Source organism: Moschus berezovskii, chromosome 27, assembly GCF_049115385.1.
Source record: "Moschus berezovskii isolate FMDL1 chromosome 27, NW_MosBer_1.0, whole genome shotgun sequence".
In the NCBI taxonomy this organism is placed as follows: domain Eukaryota; kingdom Metazoa; phylum Chordata; class Mammalia; order Artiodactyla; family Moschidae; genus Moschus; species Moschus berezovskii.
In genome coordinates this window covers 24,225,622-24,249,307 of record NC_142486.1, presented here as the reverse complement: position 1 = coordinate 24,249,307, position 23,686 = coordinate 24,225,622, and the positions used below count along the sequence as shown (strand labels likewise).

At 43.4% G+C, this 23,686-nt stretch overlaps 1 protein-coding gene across 1 annotated transcript in view; it reads right to left on the bottom strand.

Annotated features, from left to right (window-relative positions):
• PDILT (protein disulfide isomerase like, testis expressed) overlaps window positions 1–23,686 on the bottom strand; it is a 41,751-nt gene that overhangs the window by 8,901 nt on the left and 9,164 nt on the right. The window contains exons 2-7 of the mRNA XM_055409600.2: window positions 21,274–21,480; window positions 11,816–11,949; window positions 10,242–10,379; window positions 6,867–6,977; window positions 6,660–6,785; window positions 1,201–1,398 (exon numbers count right to left, since the gene is read on the bottom strand). Of these exons, the coding sequence (XP_055265575.2) occupies window positions 1,201–1,398; window positions 6,660–6,785; window positions 6,867–6,977; window positions 10,242–10,379; window positions 11,816–11,949; window positions 21,274–21,480 (914 nt within the window). The remainder of the gene's footprint in view (window positions 1–1,200; window positions 1,399–6,659; window positions 6,786–6,866; window positions 6,978–10,241; window positions 10,380–11,815; window positions 11,950–21,273; window positions 21,481–23,686) is intronic.

Below are 23,686 nucleotides of genomic sequence, written 5' to 3'. Positions count from 1 at the left end.
CTCAGAAAGTGAAAGGGAAGTGATCAGAACAGCCATGGGAGGCAGGAGCTGGTGGTCTAAAGTCCAAAGGCACGGAATCTAAAGAGTTTGGAGTTTTTAAAAGCAGAAGGGGGAGAAATGGTTTAGAAAGTGGCATGGAGGACACCAGCCTTACCAACTGGTGTGTGATAATGCTGTACATAAAAGAAAAATCAGCTTTCATTTGAGAAGGCTGCAGAGGAAGCAGTGTCTGTGGGGGAATTGACAGAAGTAGAGGGAGCCCTCCAAAATAAGGTGATCATACATTCCTTTTCGCCTGGAGTGTCCCAATCTATTCCTGACATTTAGAATACTTCCAAAGAACGCTCCCATTACTCTCAAAGTGTCCGCATTTGGAGAAATAAATATGATCACCTAACTCAGCAGGAAGTAACTCAGAAGGGTGGTTGAGGATATAGCAAGAGCTAAATAAACAGCAGGTGGTTATGTAATGGGGCAACATAGTGTTTATAGCCCTCTTTTTGAAGCCTCTCCTCCTTGGTCCCTAAAGTCTGAGGTTAAGTCCTGATTGCTCCATATAGGCCACCCCATCTTCTCCCCCAAGCAAGCATCTACCCTGTGCCCAAATAAATCTTTCACTTTAGAGTCTGAAAGAAGAATTAGAACCTACTTTGAGAGGATGCCAGGCTGGGAGTGCTCATTTCAATTGGAGATTCCTATAGAGAAAATGTCTTAATTTTAAGAATAACAAATTAATGGTGGAATTATAAGGTCAGGACATACCAAAAGCTGAGTAGATTTGATATGGGGAGATGCGGGTATTTCATCATAAGAGCTGTAAGACTGACCTTCCCATTCAGATGACCAAAGCCAGCAGAATGACAGAAAAAGAATTATTTTGAGGACCTCCCTGGTGTCACAGTGGATAAGAATCTGCATGCCAATGCAGGGGATGTGGGTTCGATCCCTGGGCAAGGAAGATTCCACATGCTTCAGGGCAGCTAAGGTTGTGCACCACAACTACAGAACCCAAGCTCGCCTAGAACCTATGTTGGGAAATAAGAGAAGCCCACACACAATGAGAAGCCTGAGCATCACAAGGAAGAGTAGCCACCGCTCACTGCAACTAGAGAAAGCCTAAGCGAAGCAATGAAGACCCAGCACAGCCAAAAAAGAATTATTTTGAGGTTCTGAATAAACGTTATCCAAGGACAGGCTTACCTTAGCCTTTCTATTCAGGAAGCTCTGGCCGAAATTCTGGAGGTTTTTGTAGGTTATTTCCTCAAAAGGCATTTTGTACCTTGCATCGGAGCTTAAGTTTAGGATTTGGATACATGGGACATCAACCTCTGTGATCTGGAAGTATTTGAAGACACGTCTATTTCTGGGCACATCTGTATCCACAAGGATGAAAAGGATCTGCCAAATCAAATGAAACCCATGTCTGTCTGGACTGGAGGTATGGAAGGGGCGAGGGAGAGAAACTGTGGGAAGCTATGGGAGGGCACTTGTAGTGGTAGCAGTTTGAGTTGCTCTGTCATGTCCGACTCTTTGTAACCCCATGGACTATAGCCCATCAGGTTCCTCTGTCCATGGAATTCTCCAGGCAAGAATATTGGAGTAGGTAGCCATTCTCTTCTCCAGGGGATCTTCCCGCCCAGAGATTGAATCTGAGTCCCCTGCATTGCAGGCAGATTCTTGACTGTCTGAGCCACCAGAGAAGCCTGGCAAGGCACTTAATGAAATGCAAATAGCAGTGTCTGTGGAGCACCTCTGTAAAGGCTCCTTTTCATCAGGTGCAGTCCTGAACACCACTGCATAGACAGGCATTAACTGTCATCCTGGTTTCATCATCCTTGTGCAAGACAGCATTCATACAACTGCAGGAAATCAGGAGATCCTGAGCTTTCACCTCAGTTCTTGGGCAAAACAGTAACTTCCCCTCTATGTACTACAGTTTTCTTATCTGTAAAGTGCTAATTATAATAGTATCCACATGACACGGCTGCTGTGAGAATGAAACTGGACACTGTATATAAAAGGCTTAGTTCAGTGACTGGAAGGTAGAAAATTGCTTGTACATGTCAACTCATTATTATTCAAAGTTATTCTTCTATCTAGGAAATGCATAACTCATTCAGCCACGCATTCTACACCTATTTGTGGAATGGCTACTAGGAATTTTACTAAGTACTGGGGATACAAGGTAGGCAAAATTCATGCCTTCATGGAGCTCACGTTTGGGTGGAGAAGACAGGCAAGAAATGAGTAAAGAAATCAATCAATTAGATAGCAATGAGTGAGTGCCAACTGGACAATAAGACAGGGCACTGTGAGAGATTAACTGCACAGATAGGGTGACACAGGGACTCAATATTTTGTAAGAAGGTCAGGAAACGTATCGGAGGAGGTGACCTTTGAGCTGGGATCTAAGTGATGAGTAACTAGTCAGGGGAGCCCTTATTTAAGCAGTGAAAACTGTCACTGAAAAGGGCTGGGTGGGGGGATGGGAACACTTAGAGTGTTCTAGAACAGAGAGGCAGCCCAGTGTGGCTACAGCACCACGAGGGAGAGAGCCATGGGAGACAGTGAGAGATGAGGTCAGATCTACAGTGAGGAGCCGGGGCTTGATATGAAAGAGAGGAGGAGTTGCTGAGGATAATAAGCCAGAGTGTGACATGGTGGTAATTTTAAAAGACCAATCTGGTTGTAGATAAGAAGAAAGTATGGAAGGAGGAGACCATTTAGAGGCCCTTGAAGACCCTGGATTTGGACACTCTCGGGTCATTCATGATTCAAAATATTAAGAGTCCTACTGTGTGTCAGACAGTCTTCCAGGTGCTGGGGAGAGAATGAAAAACAAAGTAGACATATTAAAACCACATATATTTTCAATAAACATTTGTTAGAGGAGAACAAGATAAGGGGCATGACCTGTTGGAATAATATTTATCAAACTGTATAACTTTGCCTTGAAAATGGAGCAAAATCAATAAATGACATTCAACAAGCTTGCTAAATGGGATAAAGGCGATCAACAACCTCAATATTTTGATATACGCCAAAATAAATTCCATCTAGATTAAAGAGATAAATTAAAAAATTAATCTAGAAGAATTATGGCTAAGCAATTATGCTTCCCTGGTGGCTCAGGGGTGAAGAATCTGCCCGGTGATTCAGGAGATGTGCATTCAATCCCTGGGTCAGGAAGATTCCCCTGGAGAAGAAAATGGCACCCTACTCCAGTATTCTTGCTGGGAGAGCTCATTGACAGAAAAGCCTGGGGGGCTACAGTCCATGGGTCAAAAAAGAGTCGGATATGACTTAGCAACTTGTTGTTGCTCAGTAGCTCCATCATGTCCAACTCTTTGCCACCCCATGGACTGCAGCACGCCAGACTTCCCTGTCCTTCACCATCTCCCAGAGCTTGCTCAAACTCATATCCATTTAGTCAGTCACGCCATCCAACCATCTCATCCTCTGTTGTTGCCTTCCGCTCCTGCCTTCAATCTTTCCCAGCATCGGGGTCTTTTCAGTGAATCTATGAGTCAGCTCTTTGCATCAGGTGGCCAGAGTATTGGAACTTCAGTTTCAGCATCAGTCCTTCCAATGAATATTTAGGGTTGAGTTCCTTTAGGATTGACTGGTTTGATCTCCTTGCTGTTCAAGGGACTCTCAAGAGTCTTCTTCAGCACCACAGTTCAAAAGTATCAATTCTTTGTTGCTCAGTCTATTTTATTGTCCAGCTCTCACATCCATATGTGACTACAGGAAAAACCATAGTTTTGACTATACAGACCTTGTCAGCAAAGTGATACCTCTACTTTTTAATACACTGTCTAGGTTTGTCATTGCTTTTCTTCCAAGGAGCAAGCGTCTTTTAGTTTCATGGCAGAAGTCACTATCCACAGTGATTTTGGAGCCCAGAAAATAAAGTCTGTCACTGTTTCCATTGTTTCCCCATCTGTTTGCCATGAAGTGATGGGACCAGATGCCATGATCTTAGTTTTCTGAATGTTGAGTTGTAAGCTAGCTTTTCCACTCTCCTCTTTCACCTTCATCAAGATGCACTTTAATCCCTCTTCAGTTTCTTCCATAAGGATGGTGTCATCTGCGTATCTGAGGTTATTGATATTGCTCCTGGCAATCTTGACTCCAGCTTGTGCTTCATCCAGCCTGGCATTTCTCATGATGTACTCTCTCTGTATATAAGTTAAATAAGCAGGGTGACAATATACAGCCTTGACATACCCCTTTCCCGATTTTGAACTAGTCAGTTGTTCCATGTACAGTTCTGTTGCTCCTTGACCTACATATAAGTATCTCAAGAGGTAGGACAGTTGGTCTGGTATTCCCATCTCTTTAAGAATTTTCTACTCTTTGTTGAGATCTACACAGTCAAAAGCTTTAGCATAGTTAATTAAGCAGGAATAGATGTTTTTCTGGAACTCTCTTGCTTTTCCTATGATCCAGAGGTTGTTGGCAGTTTGATCTCTGGTACGTCTGCCTTTTCTAAATCCAGCTTGAACATCTGGAAGTTCTCAGTTCACATATTGTTAAAGCCTACCTTGAAGGATTTTGAGCATTACTTTGCTAGTATGTGAAATGGGTGCCATTATGCAACAGTTTGAACATTCTTTGGCATTGCCCTTCTTTGGGATTGAAATGAAAACTGACATTTTCCAGTTCTGTGGCCACTGCTGAGTTTTCCAAATTTGTTGGCATGTTGAGCGCAGCACTTTCACAGCATCGTCTTTTAGGATTTGAAATAGCTCAACTGGAATTCCATCACCTCCTCTAGCTTTGTTCGCTGTGATGCTTCCTAAGGCCCACTCGACTTCGCACTCCAGCATGTCTAGCTCTAGGTAAATGATCACACCATCATGGTTATATGGGTCATTAAGATCTTTTTCGCATAGATCCTGTGTATTCTGGCCACCTCTTCTTACTGTCTTCTGCTTCTGTTAGGTCCAAACCATTTCTGTCCTTTATTGTGTCTATCTTTGCATAAAATGTTACTTTGGTATCTATACTTTTCTTGAAGCGATCTCTGCTGCTGCTAAGTCACTTCAGTCGTGTCCGACTCTGTGCAACCCCATAGATGGCAGCCCAACAGGCTCCCCCGTCCCTGGGATTCTCCAGGCAAGAACACTGGAGTGGGTTGCCATTTCCTTCTCCAATGCATGAAAGTGAAAAGTGAAAGCGAAGTCGCTCAGTCGTGTCTGACTCTTCACGACCCCATGGACTGCAGCCTACCAGGCTCCTCCGTCCATGGGATCTTCCAGGCAAGAGTACTGGAGTGGGGTGCCATTGCCTTCTCTAGTCTTTCCCATTCTATTGTTTTCCTCCATTTTTTTGCATTGTTCACTTAAGAAAGCTTTTTCTCTCTCCTTGCTATTCTCTGAAACTCTGCATTCATATGGGTATATTTTTTTTTCTGCTTTGTCTTTCACTTCTCTTAGTGACTAAGCAACAACAAATTGACCATTATAACAAAAATAGCGGGAAAGCAATCAAATTGTAATCAGTTTAATTACATCAAAAATCTAGGTTAAAATTGAATAAACCAGGAATGTATTGCTTCCCAGGTTGTGCTAGGAATAAAGAACCCACCTGCCAATGCAGGAGACATAAGACGGACAGGTTGGATCCCTGGGTTGGAAAGATTCCCTGGAGAAGGAACTGGCAAGCCACTCCAGTATTCTTGCCGGGGAAATCCCATGGACAGAGGGGCCTGGAGGGCTGCAGTCCATGGGGTCACAATGAGTAGGATACGACTGAGCACATGTGTATGCGTGCATGCATACACACACACACACACACACAGAGGAATGCATTTACAACAGATGTTTCTGTAATTAGAACAACTTTCCTGGAGAATAATGAGGTGGGATGCAGTGGCTTTATTATGTGTTCATTTGAGTCTTCAAAGTTTTTAATTGTTTTGTTTGAATTTCAGAAAAATTTTCTTACCTTACTTCTTATAAAAATAAAGAGAAAAAGGAAATAAATAGACTCCGTAATCCAGATGGTGGTAACTACATAAATATGGATATAATACTTAGGAAACACTGATGTGTTTCTAATGATAATAAAAAAAGTAAGCACTGTTTATTGTACATTTCCTCATTGCTTTACATAAAGCACTTCTAATTCTTGCTCTAATTCCCCGTTTTTCACTGAAAGTGACTGAGGCTGAGAGATTAAACTCATCTGAGACAAAATCACTTGTAAGAGGAAGAGAATCTGCACCGAAGCCTGTTGATGCTGAACCCTAGAACACCAGCAACTGCTGTCTGTACTGCTGCTTCACATCTTCAGGCTTTTCACAGTCCCTGACCTCAGGTCTTGCCTTCCCCTCTCCTCCAGGCCAAGTTCTAGCCACAGTGCAGTCACCCACTCTTAGCAGAGCCTGGTCCATCCAAAAAGCAACCAAAACAATCATGTTACCATAGTAGACTTCTCAAAAAGATGAGGGAAGAAAAAGCAAAGCTGTGGTGAGAAAGAAAGAGACACTGGGCAGGAAGAAGACTGCAAATCAGGAGAGTGGTTTGCAAACAAAAATGCCATTTCTTCTTAGATTCATTTACAATCAGCAGAGCAGATGGATGGCATCAGGGTCTACAGGACTTTGATTCCTATCCAAAGAACCCTAAAAAGCAGTGGCAACTTCCACAAACCTTGTTTTGGAATAACTTCGATGCCAACTTGTAATGCTGCATTATCATACGAAATGACTCAGAGCTTTTGGAGACAAAGAGCAACATGTGATTCAGGATGTTCAATTCGTAAATCAGATCTCTATTCTGAAATTAAAAAGAAAACAAGTCATTCTGTGCACACAGCTACCGCAGCTACCCTCCTCCTGAGACCCTTTGCTCACTGACCTCAGTGTTGTATTCAATAACAAGATCTGTGAGTTGTTCTTTTATGAGTTTATTGAGGATTTGTTTGTTGACATTGTCATTAATAAGCTCCTGGCGGTTCACAATTCTTCCCTTGGATAAAAGAAGAAAAACATTAGAGGGCAGTAGCATCCATGACATAACCACTTAATAAAAGTAAATAGCACGACTTTCCCCTCGGATAAAAGGGAAACACCATGGTAACAGGTGTGACATATAATCTAGACACTTAATAAATATAGACATCTGAGCAGACTAACCTGAAGGTGAAATATGGGTATGGGGAAGCCATGAAAATCTCTGGTCTACAGAGCAGGGAGTATAGTTGACTGACAGCCCCATCTGCCTTGCTCTGAAATCTCGTCAATGTACTTGTGCTGAGCAGTTTTTCACACACTGCTCCTAACCAATGAATTTTTCAAGGATACTAAGGCAAGCCCATTTCTGGGAGATGCAAGACTTCTCTTACGGAGGACTTTGATGAACTTTCTTAGGAATACACTGCAATCAAAGACTTCCATTTCACCTCCCCTTCCTTCCAAGGGTCAGATCTGCATCATGGTATGATAAGTTTCCCCAGCTCCCTCTCTGTTTTCCTTCACAGGCATTTCCCCTAATTTTTGCATGACTAAACCTGCTTGATGACTGCTTCTTAGAAGGACCTGGATTAACACAGGAAATTATATAAATTCTCTGTAGAGCAGGGTCAAAGTCTGTCGGGGAAGGAGAAAAAAGTAGCAATCTCCTTATTTCTCTCTACTCCATCTGCTTCTCTACAACTATACCAATTCCAACCTCTAGTCCAACATATTCCCTGAGCTCCTATCATAGTTTCCTACTAGTCTTCCAATTTATCCCCCTGCTTCCCTTCAATCTGTCCCCTAAACTTCAGCCAGAGTGATGTTGTTAAAATGCGACTCTTTCTTAAACATAAGCCCTATCGTCCTCTGGATAAAACCTATACTCTTGTCTGGTTATACTAATAGTTTAATAATACTAATTAAACTTATGGAAAGCTCAAGTTGTACCAGCCACAGTTCTAAACATGCTGTATGTATTAACTCATTTAATCCTCATAACATCTCATTGAGCCATATACTATTATTTTGCCCATTTTACAGTTGAGAAAATTGAGGCACAGAGGGGTGAAGTGATTTGCCCAGGGTTGCTAAGCTAGTAAGACGTGGAGCCAAAATGCCAACTCAGGCAATCTGACCCTAGTGCCCATGTTCTTAACCATTAACATAGACCATATCTCTCCTAAATGCAATGCCAAGTTTGCTGTTTCGTTTTTGATTTTGTGACTGGGTTTGTTCTGCAGAGGGCTTCCCTGGTAGCTCAGCTGGTAAAGAATCTGCCTGCAATGCAGGAGACCTGTGTTCGATTTCTGGGTTGGGAAGATCCCCTGGAGAAGGGAACGACTACCCACTCCAGTATTCTAGCCTGGAGAATTCCATGAACTGTATAGTCCATGGGGTTGCAAAGAGTCGGATATGACTGAGTGACCTTTCTTCAGAATTTAACATTTTTTTGTATGGTCCAAATATATCAGCGGTTTCTTTTCATATTTTCTATGGTTTCTGTCATTCTTCATAAAGGGACTTTCCCCCTCCCTCCAAGGTTTGAAAGCAAATTCTCCTATGGCATCTTCTAGTCTTTCCACAATTTCATTGTTATATTTTTAAATCAGGGATCAATCTGAAATTTAATTTAGTGGCAGGAATGACTTATGGATTTAGCTTTAGCTTTTTTCAAATAGCTACCCAATGCTCTCAATTCTAGTCACTGAATAATATAGTCTGCCTACTAGTCTAAAATATCATCTTTATTAAATACTAAATTCCAGTATGCATTTGGATATACTTCTAGACTCTATGTTGTCCATTCAAAAACACAAATCAGCTTATTTTATTCTCTAGCTTGGAATCTTTCAGTGACTTCCAAGGGCCTAAGTAAAACACAATGGCTCACAGTCTTCCCTATGAGAAGTCAACCAGAATCTGGATCATTTCATCTATTTCCTGTGTGGCCTTGAGCAAGTAACCTAACCTCTCTGAGCCATGTCTTTAAGTAATATGGTTATTTTAAGGATTTAGCTTTGTGTAGGGAGGGAATAATGCATATTCCAGGAACCAAACTACAGAGTCTAAAGTAACACTTCAGTAGAATTTTCTGAGATGATGGATTTGCTCTGTAAATCAATGATATTAAATATAGTAGCCACTATCTACTAATAGCTAGTTTGATTGAAGAACTAAAATTTTAATGTTAAAGTAAATAGTCACATGTGACTAGAGGTTGCTGTATTGAACAGCTCAGATCTAGATCCCAGAGAGGGAGAGGAGGAAAGTTTGTTATAGAGGTTAGACTGTGGAAAGCCTTGTGGGCCTCATCAAAAATTCATATTTATCCTAAAAATTGTGGAACCTGTTAAAGGGTTTTCAATTAGAAGGAGAAAAATAACATTCATATTTTAATTTTGAAAAGTTATCTCTTTAGAGGACAAGATAAAATGTGGTAGACCAGTTGAATGTATGTTGCACTAGGCTATGGGATATGAATGGTCGCTTGATCTATGATGGTAGCCGTAGAAAGAAGTGCATAGATTCATGGAATATTTTAAATGTAAAAATCAATGGGATTGGGCTGATGGATTGGTTAGGAGGGATGGAAAAGAGGGAGGTGTTAGAATGATGCCTCGGTGTTCTGATTTTGTTTACGGAGGAGTTGGGAGCGATGGTGACATCTCACTGTGCGGTGACCGCATTTCCCTATGATTCATGATGTTGAACGTTTGTATTGTGTTCGTGTGCCATGTGTATGTCTTCTTTGATAAAAATGCCTATTTTTATTTATAACTGAGAAGATAATAAAAGAAATGTGTTTGAACTTCACTTTTCTTCAGTGACTGCTGGGTGGAATAAATGTTTCTGCTATTCACGAAAAGAGAGAGAGAATACTAGCAGAGGATTTGGAAGGCAGATCATGACTTTAGGCTTGACCATGTTGAGACATCTGGTGATGGATTTAAAGGTCTGGAGATCAGAGAAGTCTGGCTGGAGATGGAGATTTGTAAATCATGGGTATATGGATGGGGAAGCCTGGATGGACCAGAAGAAAATGTAGGCAGAAGACTGAGCCTTAATTAATGGCATTTACTGGTTAAGGAAAGGAGGAGTTCCCAATGGGAAATGGCTGGAAAGGTCAGAGAGACGTCTAGAGACTGATTTCCCAGAAACCAGCTAGTCAACGCCACTTAGTTCACAAGTGCAGAACCAGACTTTATACCCAAAGCCCATGCATGGTTCATTATTTTGAATTAGAGACCCCTCACTAGCAATAAAACTCAAGTCTTACCTTTTTGAACACTATAACACTATCAAGGGTGACATGGTAACGCCCCATGGCATGTCTAATCGATATCACTCCAAACGTTAGCTCTGGAAAGTCTTTGATCATATCATAGAACAACTCTGCTACTTCTTCCTCTAAGTCCTGTTTGGGGAGAGATGTTTGATGAGGCTTCGACAGAAAGCAAAATGCCTGGCAATTATAAGGACAGGGTGAAAATGGTGACTAACTCATCTCTTCACCTTTCCAAGTTCTGTGGTTTTGGTAGGCTACCTAAATCCACCTTCATGGATGTTTCATACCCAGAATACTTCTATGGCTATGCTGCTGCTGCTGCTAAGTCGCATCAGTCGTGTCCGATTCTGTGCGACACCATAGACGGCAGCCCACCAGGCTCCCCCGTCCCTGGGATTCTCCAGGCAAGAATACTGGAGTGGGTTGCCATTTCCTTCTCCAATGCATGAAAGTGAAAAGTGAAAGTGAAGTCACTCAGTCGTGTCCAATGCTTCGTGACCCCATGGACTGCAGCCCACCAGGCTCCTCCGTCCATGGGATTATCTCCAGGCAAGAGTACTAGTGTGGGTTGTCATTGCCTTCTCCTCTATGGCTATGACTAAGGTCAAAATAGGCAAATCCACAGAGGTAAATAGAGAGAATTGATAAACTTGCCCTTTTCCAAGTATGAGAGTGAAGGCTATACTAACACAGTTGTTGAGACTTTTTATTAATAACATTTAGTCCTTAAAGGGGCTTCCCTGGTGGCTGATGGTAAAGAATCTGCCTGCAAGGCAGGAGACCTGGTTTCAATCCCTGGGTTGGGAAGATCCCCTGGAGGAGGGTATGGCAACCTACTCCAACATTCTTGCCTGGAGAAACCCCATGGACAGAGAAGCCTGGTGGGCTACAGTCAGTGGGGTTACAAAGAGTTGGACACAACTGAGCGACGAAGCACACATGCACACACAGTCCTTAACTGCTTTCAGAAGAAGTCATTGATTTAATCACATGTAGTAGCAAATATGAGCTTCATATTAAGATATGACTGTAGTGTCAGCCTTCATTCTTTAGCTTGAAAGAAAACTGCAGCCAAAAGCAATGTCAAAATGTAATGGGAGAGAAAAAAGTACAAATTCTCCTCATGTATAAATATAGCCCCAAAGTTCTGATTTCTTCTCAGAAAAAGGGAGGAGTCATCAAAGTTACAGGAACTGAGCAAAGATGTATAAGAAACTCATTCTCCAAAAGCAAGGGCAATTTGAAAATAATTTATTATTCGTTAATGTTCTAAGTGGACCTCAAAAAGATCAGTTTTACTATCAAAACCAGTTCAAAATATATTAATCTCCTCTTCTGTCTCCCTATTACTGTCTGCCTTTGTAGTTAGCTCTTCTGGCCATTTCAGTTTCCACTTTTTCTTTATTTTTTATCCTTCCAGTTTTCCCAGAAAGCCACTCATTGAAAAAGGAAGAACGGGCATGGAATTAACCTAAATGGAAGGCCTCTCTTCACCCCACCCACCCTCCCAGACACAGGAATCCTTAGCAATTGAGGAGCCACCTCCCACCTCTTGAATGCAGTACCTGGAAGAAACCAACGATGACCAAGGGCCTGGAATCCACAAACTCTGCTATCTCATTGCTGTTGGAGAACAGAAATGCTTTCTGACTAATTTGTCTTCTCAACCAAACCACCAAGGCAGTAGATTCAACCACTCCTGGAGAGACAGGTACAATTAAATGGATCCCAGAGAAGTTTCCTCTTGAACTGGAACAAGGCCTATCTTCCCCAAGTTAAATGAATAGAAACCTCTTGCCTTAGATTCACACCTCTTGAAAGCCAAGGTCAATTCTTCCTCTTTTCCTCAACCTGAGCCCCAAGGATGTAAACTTTAATAACAACTAAACTTTACCAAACACTTACTAAGGACCAGACACTGTGCTGAGTGTTTTGCATGTATTACATCTCCATAGTAAGCCTATGGGATACATACTGAGGTTTCAACTTTCTATTGGCCACCCCACTAGTGAACCTGCGAATCAAACCCAGGAGGAAGCATGGCCAGCTGTGTTTTCTTATTCACTGTTCAAAGTAAAAGGAAGATGGATTTATTTTTTAAAACATAAAAATGTAAAAGGTAAATAAAAAGACCAGCTAGTTCTGCACCCTTAGGAAAATTCCATTATCTCCCTGTATCTCTCATTCTTTAGCTGAGACATGGATGTCCTCTAAGGTCATCTATCCTGACTTCCATTTCTCAGCTATCATATATCAAATGCCAAGCATATAGAAAGCTTCTAAAATTAGGACACATCTACCGTATCTGGGAGACATAATAGTGTGCCAAAATGTACACGAGGCTACAAATGGACTGTTTGCCAGGATCATTGATGTTATATGATGGCAGGTAATTAAAATATTATTTTCTGTTATAGAATAGAATGGCTCATTTAAAATGAGTTATGAGCTAGAGAAATGCTAGTTGTGAGTAGCTTTGTAAGACGTAAAAAGACCTTTATTCCTTCTCTTATGATTCATTCCTGTACTCATTCCTTCACTTGATAAATACGCATTTGTGTGCCATGTTAGAGTGCCGTGTTTGGTCCTGGGAATAAAACCGCAAACAGAAATAAGACCTTGCCTCTGCTGTGCAGCTCTCATTCTGTTGAGGAAGATAATTGTCAAATAACAGCACAAACAAGTATGTAATCACACCCAAAGTTAGCATTAAAAAGCAAAATTCTGTGGACCAGTAGAAAAGATACATGACCTAGACTATGAAGTTGAGGAGGAAATCCTGGAGGAAATCATTTATGAGCTGAAAACTGAAGGATACATAGGAGTTAACAGGAAGCAGCTGGAGAAGGAAAAGCAGAAAAGGCAGGCTGTGCAAAGGTCCTGTGGTGGGACAAATTGCAGCCTGGGGCTTGAGGAATGCATACTGAGTTGCTAAATTGTCTAAAAAGGACATTATTGTTAAATTGACTGGGAAGGGCACTAAGTGTCTTTACTTACCTTTCCTAAGAACATTAGGCCTTTTAAATTTTTCTAATGAAGCATGTTTACGTGGCGAAAGGTACACAAATTATATACAGTTTGATGAATTTTCATAAAATGAACAAACATGTGTAAATACCACCCAGATAAAGAAATAGAAAATTATCAGCCCCTTAGAAGTCCCCATGTGCCCCTTCCCAACCTCTACCCTACTCTTACCTGGAGGTAACTAGAAGTAACAATTACCCTAGTTTCTAACAGCTTGTTCTTGAACTGCATATAAACAGAGTCACACAGTATGTGTTTGAGGATCTGGCTTCATTACACATGTGAGATTCCTCCATGTTGCACTTTTAGATTCATTCCCACTGCTGTGTAGCACTCTATTGTGAGAATATTCCATGACTTATTTATCCATTCCTTATTAATGGGCATTTGGTTTGTTTACAGTTTGGGGCTATTAAGAATTAATTCTTGGGCATGTCTCTAGGGGCACTTTATATGCACTTCTGTTGGGTACATGACCAAGAGAAGAATTTCTGGTCATGGGGACACAATGTCCAGCTTCAGTAGATACAAATTAGGCGATTAAAAAAGTCACTATGAGTCAGGCCTGTGAAGGTTCATTAGAGGATGATGTTGTGGTCTCAAGGGACAGAGTGGGTGGGGAGGCATCATGCTGTCTTCAGACCATGATTCAACTCACAGCAGTCATCCCCCCCACAACCCAGATACCAGCCCAACGTTGAGATTCTATTTTCACAGTGGTCCAAGGCATCTTTTAGGAAGAAAGAGGCACACATCACGAAAACAAGCCCTTTCTCCTAGAGGTTTTGCCTGAAAAAATTATTTTTTTTTAAGTGACCTGAAAGAAATTAGCTTAGAAATACTGACAATGCCCAAAAAGGTGAATAAAATCCCTCCAAAGGAGTTTGCATTTCAGGTCATCAGAACCATTGCCCTGATTTCCCTCTGTGCTACCCTCTCCCTGTGTCCACACTCCAATCATACCCTTGTCTTCCAGCGCACTGGGCTTGGCATCCACCAGTCCCTCTGCCTGGGCTGGCCTTTCCTCTCAGCCCTCAAGTGCATCTCATCCTGCTTCTTTAATCCCCAGTTTGGTCTTTTCCTACACTCCTTTCAATCATTCTCTATATTATGACTTGTTGTATTTTCTTCATTGAATCTGTTTCTGAAGTTATGAGTTTTTGTTAACTTTCTCAGTAGCTCCTGAGGGATAACAGAATATGCCATCTCAAATTATACTACTTTGGCATATTATTTTGAATTAAAGGTACTTGAGAAAGAGCCTGTGCAAAAAATATGTTCTGACTCTTCTTTATCCCTCTGAAAGCAGGAAATAAATCTCCCATGTGGCGGTACCCTCCCAGTACTAGCAGGGTAGATGACATCCTTATTACCGCTCATAGGGATTTAAGGTCAAGAAGGCTATATAAACAAACCTGGTTATTCCCCTCACTAATTTTTTACCCCAAGCCCCAACCCCTATTTTCTTGTCAATTCTTCACAACTTTATTCTTTGTCTAAAAGGTATAAAATCTACCTGCTTTGATCACTTCTTTTTAGCCTCATATCTTTGGGACTCCTGTACATATGAAATTAATTTTTCTTTCATTAATCTCTCTTACGTCAATTTAATTATTAGACCACCCAAAGAACCTAGAAGGGAAGAAAGGAGAAGTTTTCCTCCCCTACATCTTGTAATGTCTGCTTCATAGTAGGTGTTCAGGAAATCATGGGATGAATGAACGAGGTGAATGAATCATTAGATAACTCTGTTTAAGGGAACTTGACCTTGAACCCTCTTCTCTGGGATGGATGGACTCCACCTGGTCCTCTGGGCCCCATGGGACTGAGACAGCTCTGAACCTGGCAAACAGTTTGTTTCTGAGTCTCGGGCACTGCCCCTGCTATGCAGGTGCCTTTCCTGTTGCTCGGCTCTGAGCCAGAGGACACAGTGGCAACTGAGGTGTGAATGTTGTGTCAATAATTAACTGGGGCCATCACCCTGCTGCATACTTCCAGGCACAAGCTGTGAATGCATCATTAATTGAGGGCCTGGAGGTAGCCTGAGTCTCCCTCCCTCAAAGAAGAGGGTCAAAGCCAAGTCTCCCACCATCAGTCCTTGGAGACCAGAGGAGAACCTGAACTTGACTCATCAAGGACTAAACCCAACCTGCATCTGAGGGAAATTTTCATGGAAGTCACTGTGTAGGAGGCTGGTAATGTGTAGGAGGCCCGCTTGGCTCAGGGAAGTCCTGTCAAGTAGTGGAATTGGCACGAGTCATTTTTTTTAGGAAGTGATAGATCAAGGCTGCCTCAAGCTCTCACAGCTAGTGCTCACCCTAAAATCCGGGCCCTGACTCCAAAGTATTCCACTGCCTCTTTCCATGGTTGAGGGTCATACTGAGGAAGAAGGAAGTGGTCAAGCCTAGTACAAATAAAAGCTGGCTTCTTTACTCCAAGCCTGCTGCAGTGGGGCCCTTCTAATACCACCCCATTCAAACACAAAATATGCATTAAAAACCTAAGCATTCCAGGCCCTGGACTAGGGTCAGAAAAGTAATAGCTTGAGGATAATAATGACATTGATGCTTTAAAATGTGGTTTTGGAGAAGATGCTTGAGAGTCCGTTGGACGGCAAGGAGATCAAACCAGTCAATCCTAAAGGAAATCAACCCTGAATATTCATGGAAGGACTGATGCTGAAGTTGAAGTTCCATTACTTTGGCCACCTGATGCGAAGAGCCAAGTCATTAGAAAAGACCCCGATTTGGGTAAAGATTGAAGGCAGGAGGAGAAGGAGATGACCAAGGAGGAGATGGTTGGATGGCATCGCTGACTCAATGGACATGAGTTTGAGCAAGCTCTGGGAGTCGGTGATGGACAGGGGAGTCTGGTGTAGTGCAGTCCATGGGTTCACAGAATCGGACATGACTGAGTGATTGAACAGCAACAATAATAACCGCAACTGCCATTTACTTAGAGGACAGAACAATGTGCAGGAAGGATCCATCAACTATAGCCCATGGGCCAAATCTGACCAGCCATCTAATTTTATGTTGTTTTTATTGGAACAGAGGCACAACTGTTTGTTTGTGTATGACTCCTCTTTCAGAGCATCAGCAGAGTTAAATTGTTTCAACAGAGACTGGCCGGTAAAGCTTGAAATATTTACTTTCTGGTCCTTTAGAGAAAATGTTTGTAAATCTCACTGCTTATTAGCTGGGGAGCCTTGAGAGTTATTCTACTCTCTGCACCTCAGTTTCCCCACCTGTAAAAGCACCTCCTACACTGTGTTATAACATCTGAGAAGGGCCTAGAACAGTATCTGTAACACAGTAAATGCTTCAGACATGTTCACTTATCTTTCTTCCCAGGCACCCTCAGAGGTAGATACCTTTGCCATCCACACTTTACAGATGAAGAAATCAGAATTCGATGGGAGGACGTGACTGCTCCTCTGGTACATAGTGAGGATTTGAAGTCACAGTGTCCACCAGCTCTGGGAGCCTTTTCAGGAACCCCAGGAAAGGAGGTGAGATTGGATTCTGTCCTGTGCTCTAAGGTGAGAGGTAAGATCTTTGAGGGGGAAGGACAGGTCCCACAGGACAACAGAAACGGGGCAGGCACTGTGACCCAGGCGATCAGGGGAGACTTCCTAAAGGAGGTGATGGTGATGCTTCCTGAATGATGAGGAGGCTCCAGCCACTGGCTCTCAGCACAAAGCGGGCTCAGACAGTCTGGAAGTTGCTATGCTGCAACCCTTTTACCCTTAAGTGGAGTTGGACTTCACCTGTCCTTTAGGATGTGAGGGTATCCCAAGAGCCTGAGTAACTCCATGAGCAGATATGTACCTTGACAAAGTAACTTCGGGCTTTCATTTTTTTCACAGCCCTCCCCTAAACCAATGCATCAGAAAGGGCTCCTCGCTTAGGTCAGTGTGTAGCCATTGAGGGTTAGCCCTCAGTGCATAGGAAGCAGCAGTCTTGATTCTTCCTCTCACTCCTCTCCTCTCTCCTCGTCTCTTTCTCTTCTTACTCCCTCACACACCACCCTCCTACAAACCAGCTGGGAGGAGGCTCCAAGTCTTACATTGGAGAAAGAAATGGCAACCCACTCCAGTGTTCTTGCCTGGAGAATCCCAGGGAAGGCGGAGCCTGGTGGGCTTCCGTCTATGGGGTCACACAGAGTCGGACACGACTGAAGTGACTTAGCAGCAGCAGTAGCAGCAGCAGCCCTGAGGTAGGCTCTTCTGCAAGTCTGGCCTGTGAATCTCATACTCTCTCTGTGTCCATTCTGAGAGCTGCAGTGCAGCCTGAAGCCCCTGCCCATGGTGGCCCTCTCCAATCCACCCCTTTGGTTCTTGCAACCACTCTCAAATAGGATTTTCGCAAACATGCTAAATGCTGGGCCCTGCAAAAGACAGGTTCAGTTTTCTGTGATTCAATCATTCAACATACACAATGGGAACATTCTACTAATAAAGGAAGGGCTGTGTTGGGCATTTCTGTCTTCATCAGTTTTATTCCATCCATCCATCCATTCATCTACACATTCAGTTCAGTTCAGTTGCTCAGTCGTGTCTGACCCCATGAACCGCAGCACACCAGGCCTCCCTGTCCAACACCAACTCCCGGAGTCTACCCAAACTCACGGCCATTGAGTCGGTGATGCCATCCAACCATCTCATCCTCTGTCATCCCCTTCTCCTCCTGCCCTCAATCTTTCCCAACATCAGTTCAGTTCAGTTCAGTCACTCAGTCATGTCCGACTCTTTGTGAACCCATGAACTACAGCACGCCAGGCCTGCCTGTCCATCACCAACTCCTGGAGTCCACTGATATTTCTCCCAGCAATATTGATTCCAGCTTGTGCTTCATCCAGCCTGGCATTTCACATGATGTACTCTGCCGGGAGAAATATCCATAACCTCAGATATGCAGATGACACCACCCTTATGGCAGAAAGTGAAGAGGAACTCAAAAGCCTCTTGATGAAAGTGAAGGAGGAGAGTGAAAAAGTTGGCTTAAAGCTCAACATTCAGAAAACAAAGATCATGGCATCTGGTCCCATCACTTCATGGGAAATAGATGGGGAAACAGTGGAAACAATGTCAGACTTTATTTTGGGGGACTCCAAAATCACTGCAGATGCTGATTACAGCCATGAGATTAAAAGACACTTACTCCTTGGAAGGAAAGTTATGACCAAGCTAGAAAGCACATTAAAAAGCAGAGACATTACTTTGCCAACCAAAGTCCGTCTAGTCAAGGCTATGGTTTTTCCCGTGGTCATGTATGGATGTGAGAGTTGGACTGTGAAGAAAGCTGAGTGCTGAAGAATTGATGCTTTTGAAGTGTGGTGCTGGAGAAGACTCTTGAGAGTCCCTTGGACTGCAAGGAGATCCAACCAGTCCATCCTAAAGGAGATCAGTCCTGGGTGTTCATTGGAAGGACTGATGCTGAAGCTGAAATGCCAATACTTCGGCTACCTCATGCAAAGAGAGAGTTGATTCATTGAATAAGACCCTGATGCTGGGAGGGATTGGGGGCAGGAAGAGAAGGGGACAACAGAGAATGAGATGGCTGGATGGCATCACCAACTCAATGGACATGAGTTTGAGTGAACTCTGGGAGTTGGTGATGGACAGGGAGGCCTGGCGTGCTGTGATTCATGGGGTCGCAAAGAGTCATGCGACATGACTGAGCAACTGAACTGAACTGGACTCTGCATATAAGTTAAATAAGCAGGGTGACTATATACAGCCTTGACATACTCTTCTCCCAATTTGGAACCAGTCTGTTGTTCCATGCTCGGTTCTAACTGTTGCTTCTTTTGACCTGCATACAGATTTGTAAGATAGTCTGTTACTCCCATCTCTAAGAATTTTCCACAGTTTGCTGTGATCCACACAGTTGAAGTAGATGTTTTTCTGTAACTCTCTTGCTTTTTCAATGATCTAACAGATGTTTGCAATTGGATCTCTGTTTCCTCTGCCTTTTCTAAATCTAGCTTGAACATCTGGAAGTTCACGTTCATGTATTGTTGAAACCTGGCTTGGAGAATTTTCAGCATTACTTCATTAGCATGTGAGATGAGGGCAATTGTGCAGTAGCTTGAACATTCTTTGCCATTGCTTTTCTTTGGGATTGGAATGAAAACTGACCTTTTCCAGTACTGTTTCCAGGCCACTGCTGAGTTTTCCAAATTTGCTGGCATATTGAATGCAGCACTTTCACAGCATCATCTTTTAGGATTTGAAATAGCTCAACTGCAATTCCATCACTTCCACTAGCTTTGTTCATAGTGATGCTTCCTAAAGCCCACTTGACTTCGCGTTCCAGGATGTCTGGCTCTAGGTGAGTGATCACTCCATAGTGGTTATCTGGGTCATGAAGATCTTTTTTATATAGTTATTCTGTGTGTTCTTGCCATTTCTTACTATCTTCTGCTTCTGGTAGATCCATATAGTTTCTGTCCTTTATTGTGCCCATCTTTGCACAAAATCTTCCCTTGGTGCCTCTAATTTTCTTGAAGAGATTTCTAGTCTTTCCCATTCTGTTTTTTCCCTCTGTTTCTTTGCTTTTTTCACTTAGGAAGGCTTTCTTGTTTCTCCTTGCTATTCTTTGGAACTCTGCATTCAAATGGATATATCTTTCCTTTTTTCCCCTTTACCTTTAGCTTCTCCATATACTTAACACTTTTTAAAAATTAAGACCTACTATGTGTCACACTGAGGCACAAAATTCTTCAAAATTCCCCAACATTAAGATAGGGCTTGAGGGATTTCCCAGATGGTCCAGTGGCTAAGACTCTGTGCTCCTAATGCAGGGAGCCTGGGTTCAACCCCTGGTCAGGGAACTAGATTCCACATGCCACAACTAAGACCCAATGCAGCCAAATAAATAAAAATAAATGAATATTTTTAAAAGATGGGGCTTGACACATGTTCAGTTCAGTTCAGTCACTCAGTCGTGTCTGACTCTTTGCGACCCCATGAATCACAGCACACCAGGCCTCCCTGTACATCACCAACTCCCGGAGTTCACTCAAACACACCTCCATCGAGTCGTGATGCCATCCAGCCATCTCATTCTCTGTCGTCCCCTTCTCCTCCTGCCCCCAATCCCTCCCAGCACCAGAGTCTTTTCCAGTGAGTCAACTCTTTGCATGAGGTGGCCAAAGTATTGGAGTTTCAGCTTTAGCATCAGTCCTTCCAATGAACACCCAGGACTGATCTCCTTTAGAATGGTCTGGTGTTAGGTTCTTAATAAAAAAGTATGGAATAAGTAGGTGAATGAGTTAATGAAATGGATGGTGACAGAAGCTTTAGCTTCTAGTTTAGTAGTCACCCTGTCCCATACTCATCTTGTTCTAGCACCTCCCAGTCTCCCTTTTGATCAGTCAATGCTTCCTTGGCCTGAGACCCCATCAAGATCATTCTAAAGTGGAAGAGTGCAGTGGGAGTGGGCAGTTAGGTAAGCTGGGAACTCACTCTCTGGTCTTTTTAGTTTAGAAACCATGAACCTCACCGTGCCACCTCGTGTGCCTCCAGGGCCCACCAGCTCAGATATGGTGGAAGTAATTACATGTCCACCAAAATCTATGAAAAAACATCATGGTCGTAGAGCAGGGCCATATTTCCCAGCCTTTCAGTTGGGTGGAGCCACACAACAGAACTCAGGTCAATAGGATGAGAATAGAAGTGATATCCACCACCTCCAGGTCTGGGCTATGGACTCCACTGGTGGCACTCCTCTGCCTCCCAGCACTGACTTCTGGCCAGATGCAGAGGGAACACCCAGAGAATCAGAGGTCCTAGGGGAGGACAGTGCCACAGGCTGAAAGGGACTTGGGCCCTTGAAAGATTGTGTGGACCAGGAGTCCCACATCCAACCTTGGTTACAACTGGGTTCGGTGCAAGCAAGACATAAGCTTATAATTCTGTTAAGCCACCGAAGTGCGGATTTTTGTGCTTCCATAGTTAGCATTCCTTTGATTGACACACAAATACCATTACCTTGGCAGCTGATGGGCTGTGATCTGTTGCCCTCAAAAAACAGCTTCAACTCTGGGGCCTTCTTGACATCAAACTCCTTCTGAAGTTCCTTCTCAACTGTGATGTCCACTTTGCCAAAGCCAATCCCATTCTTGCCTTTGCCCATGATCTCCACGGCTTTGCCCAGCTCCTCAGCTAAGCTCCTGGATTGCTTTGAGGATGGGTTATCTGAAAGAGCCAATAAGAAGACAGAACTCACTAGAACCTCTCCTCCATCCCATCTCCCAAGGAGGAGGCTTTGTTTAGTTTAAGCCTTTGTTAAGGCTTTTTTTGAAAGTTAAGGAATGCTTAACTCCTGGGTTTTTCTCATGCTCCACTGCTAATGGGTAGATTCAGAAATGAAATGTGACAGGATATCACAGTTCATGAAACTGATCAGTTTGGGAGATAGGCATCAGGTTTTGGGGGGGTTCAGCAACACTGGAACAATATAACTTTGGGCAATTTAATTTCTCAAAGACCTACATGCCTCCTCAATAAAGTGGGGAAATAGTGGCGGCCTTGTGAAGCTGAGTCAAAAGATTTAACAATCAATTATATAGTGCTTATTACTTTCAAAGAGGTTTATGTGGATTAAGCCACTGAATCCTCCTAGTACCCCTATGGGTGTGTATGTGTGTGTGTTAGTTGCGCTCAGTTATGTCTGACTCTTTGCAACCCCATGGACTGTAGCCCCCTCTGTCCATGTAATTTTCCAGGCAAGAATACTGGGGTGGGTTGCCATTTCCTTCTCCAGGGGATCTTCCCAACCCAGGGATCAAACCTGGGTCTCTCACATTCTTCGCAGATTCCTTACCATCTGAGCCACCAGAGAAGCCCCTATGGGGTAGGTATGGCTATTATTATCTCACTGTGATAAAGGAGGAAACTGTTGCATAATTGAAATGACTTATTTGCCCAAAGCTACATGGCAATAGGACGTGTAGCAGGATAGGACTCACTCACTCTGGCTTGGGTGCTTGCTCTCTAACCTCCACTGGGCCTTTGCATCAGGCCTGGCACTTGGTCAGTATATAATGCCTTCTTATTAATACTGTTATTATGGTAAAATTTCTATCAGAAATCATAGTAGAGGGAGAGAGAGAGTGAGAGGGAGGTGAGAGAGAAAAAGAGAGAGAAGTGAGTGGGGGGGCATGGAGAGAGAGGGAGAATGAGCACCATCTGCTGGAAATTCCTGGATCTAACAGGACAGGTTCTGCACCTTCATTTGCCCTGTATCTGCATGTAATATGGCAGGGGACATGCTTATGAAAAGGAGGCCAGATGTGAGAAGGGTAAGGGGGTGAGGGGAGGTTATGATGACCCCCTACCCATCCAGCTCATCTCCTTGGTCCAGACCGTTGAAGAGACCTGACACTATTGACCAAGATTCCTTGGCCTCTCACATTGCCAGGCTGGAAGTAGACGTGAGGGGCCCTTTTCCGGAAAGAGCCCCAGGGGACTAGCATGCAATCCCAGCAGCAGTAGAAGACTTCCTGGCCTAAATGGGAGGGGCTAAAAGGCAATCACATTTGTCTCCCTTCCTCCTGATAAGTCGTGAGACTGTAGGCCCCTCACTGGTTCTCACAGCCCAGTGTCTGCAGCAGATGGGTTGAGTCAGGGTAGGGGGTCATTGATTCCCTTTTAAGCCAGAATGCTTTATCTTTCTCAAACTCCCTTGTCCATCTGGAGCACTTGAAACCAGGGCAAGTCATTTCCACTGCCATGGGCAAGTTCCAAGCATAAGACAGAGGGCTTTTGTAAAGCAAAACCCAGAAAACCAGGCCTGGGACAACTGGCATATGCCCCATTGCCAGCCAGTACACTGCTCTGGTGATGGAACCCAAATGTGAATGATCACTTTAACTAAACTCTCAATCAATGGACACAATGTGTGACTTTTCACCTCCCTTGTAGATCAGTGCCTCTCCACTGCCTGCTTTGTCACCAGCATTGCCTTCAATACCCCATCCCTCACCGCCAGCAGGGGTTGGCCTGCTGCCAGCAGCTCTGGCCTGCAGACCTCTCCTCTGGCTTCCTCACAGATTTGGCCATGCCTGGCTCAGGGCTGCTGATTGACGTAGCATCCGAATCTGAGTTTCTAAGCTTGGGACAAGAGAAACACTTGGAACGATTGTCCAAACAGTGGAGTTTTTGAGGTTCCACACATAGTCCAGTGCTTTTTGGTTTCTAACATGGAAGTGAGAGAAAGAGACTGTGACAGCTGGGGCCTGAGAGTTGGATGGATGGGACCTACTAGTTACAGTAATGGGATCCATTCATTCACGCGTCTGACAAATCTTTTTTAGAATCTCCGATGTGCCAGGAAGTATGTTAGGTATTAAGGACTTAACGATGAGCAGACTGAAAAAAATCACTGCTCTCATTGAAAAAG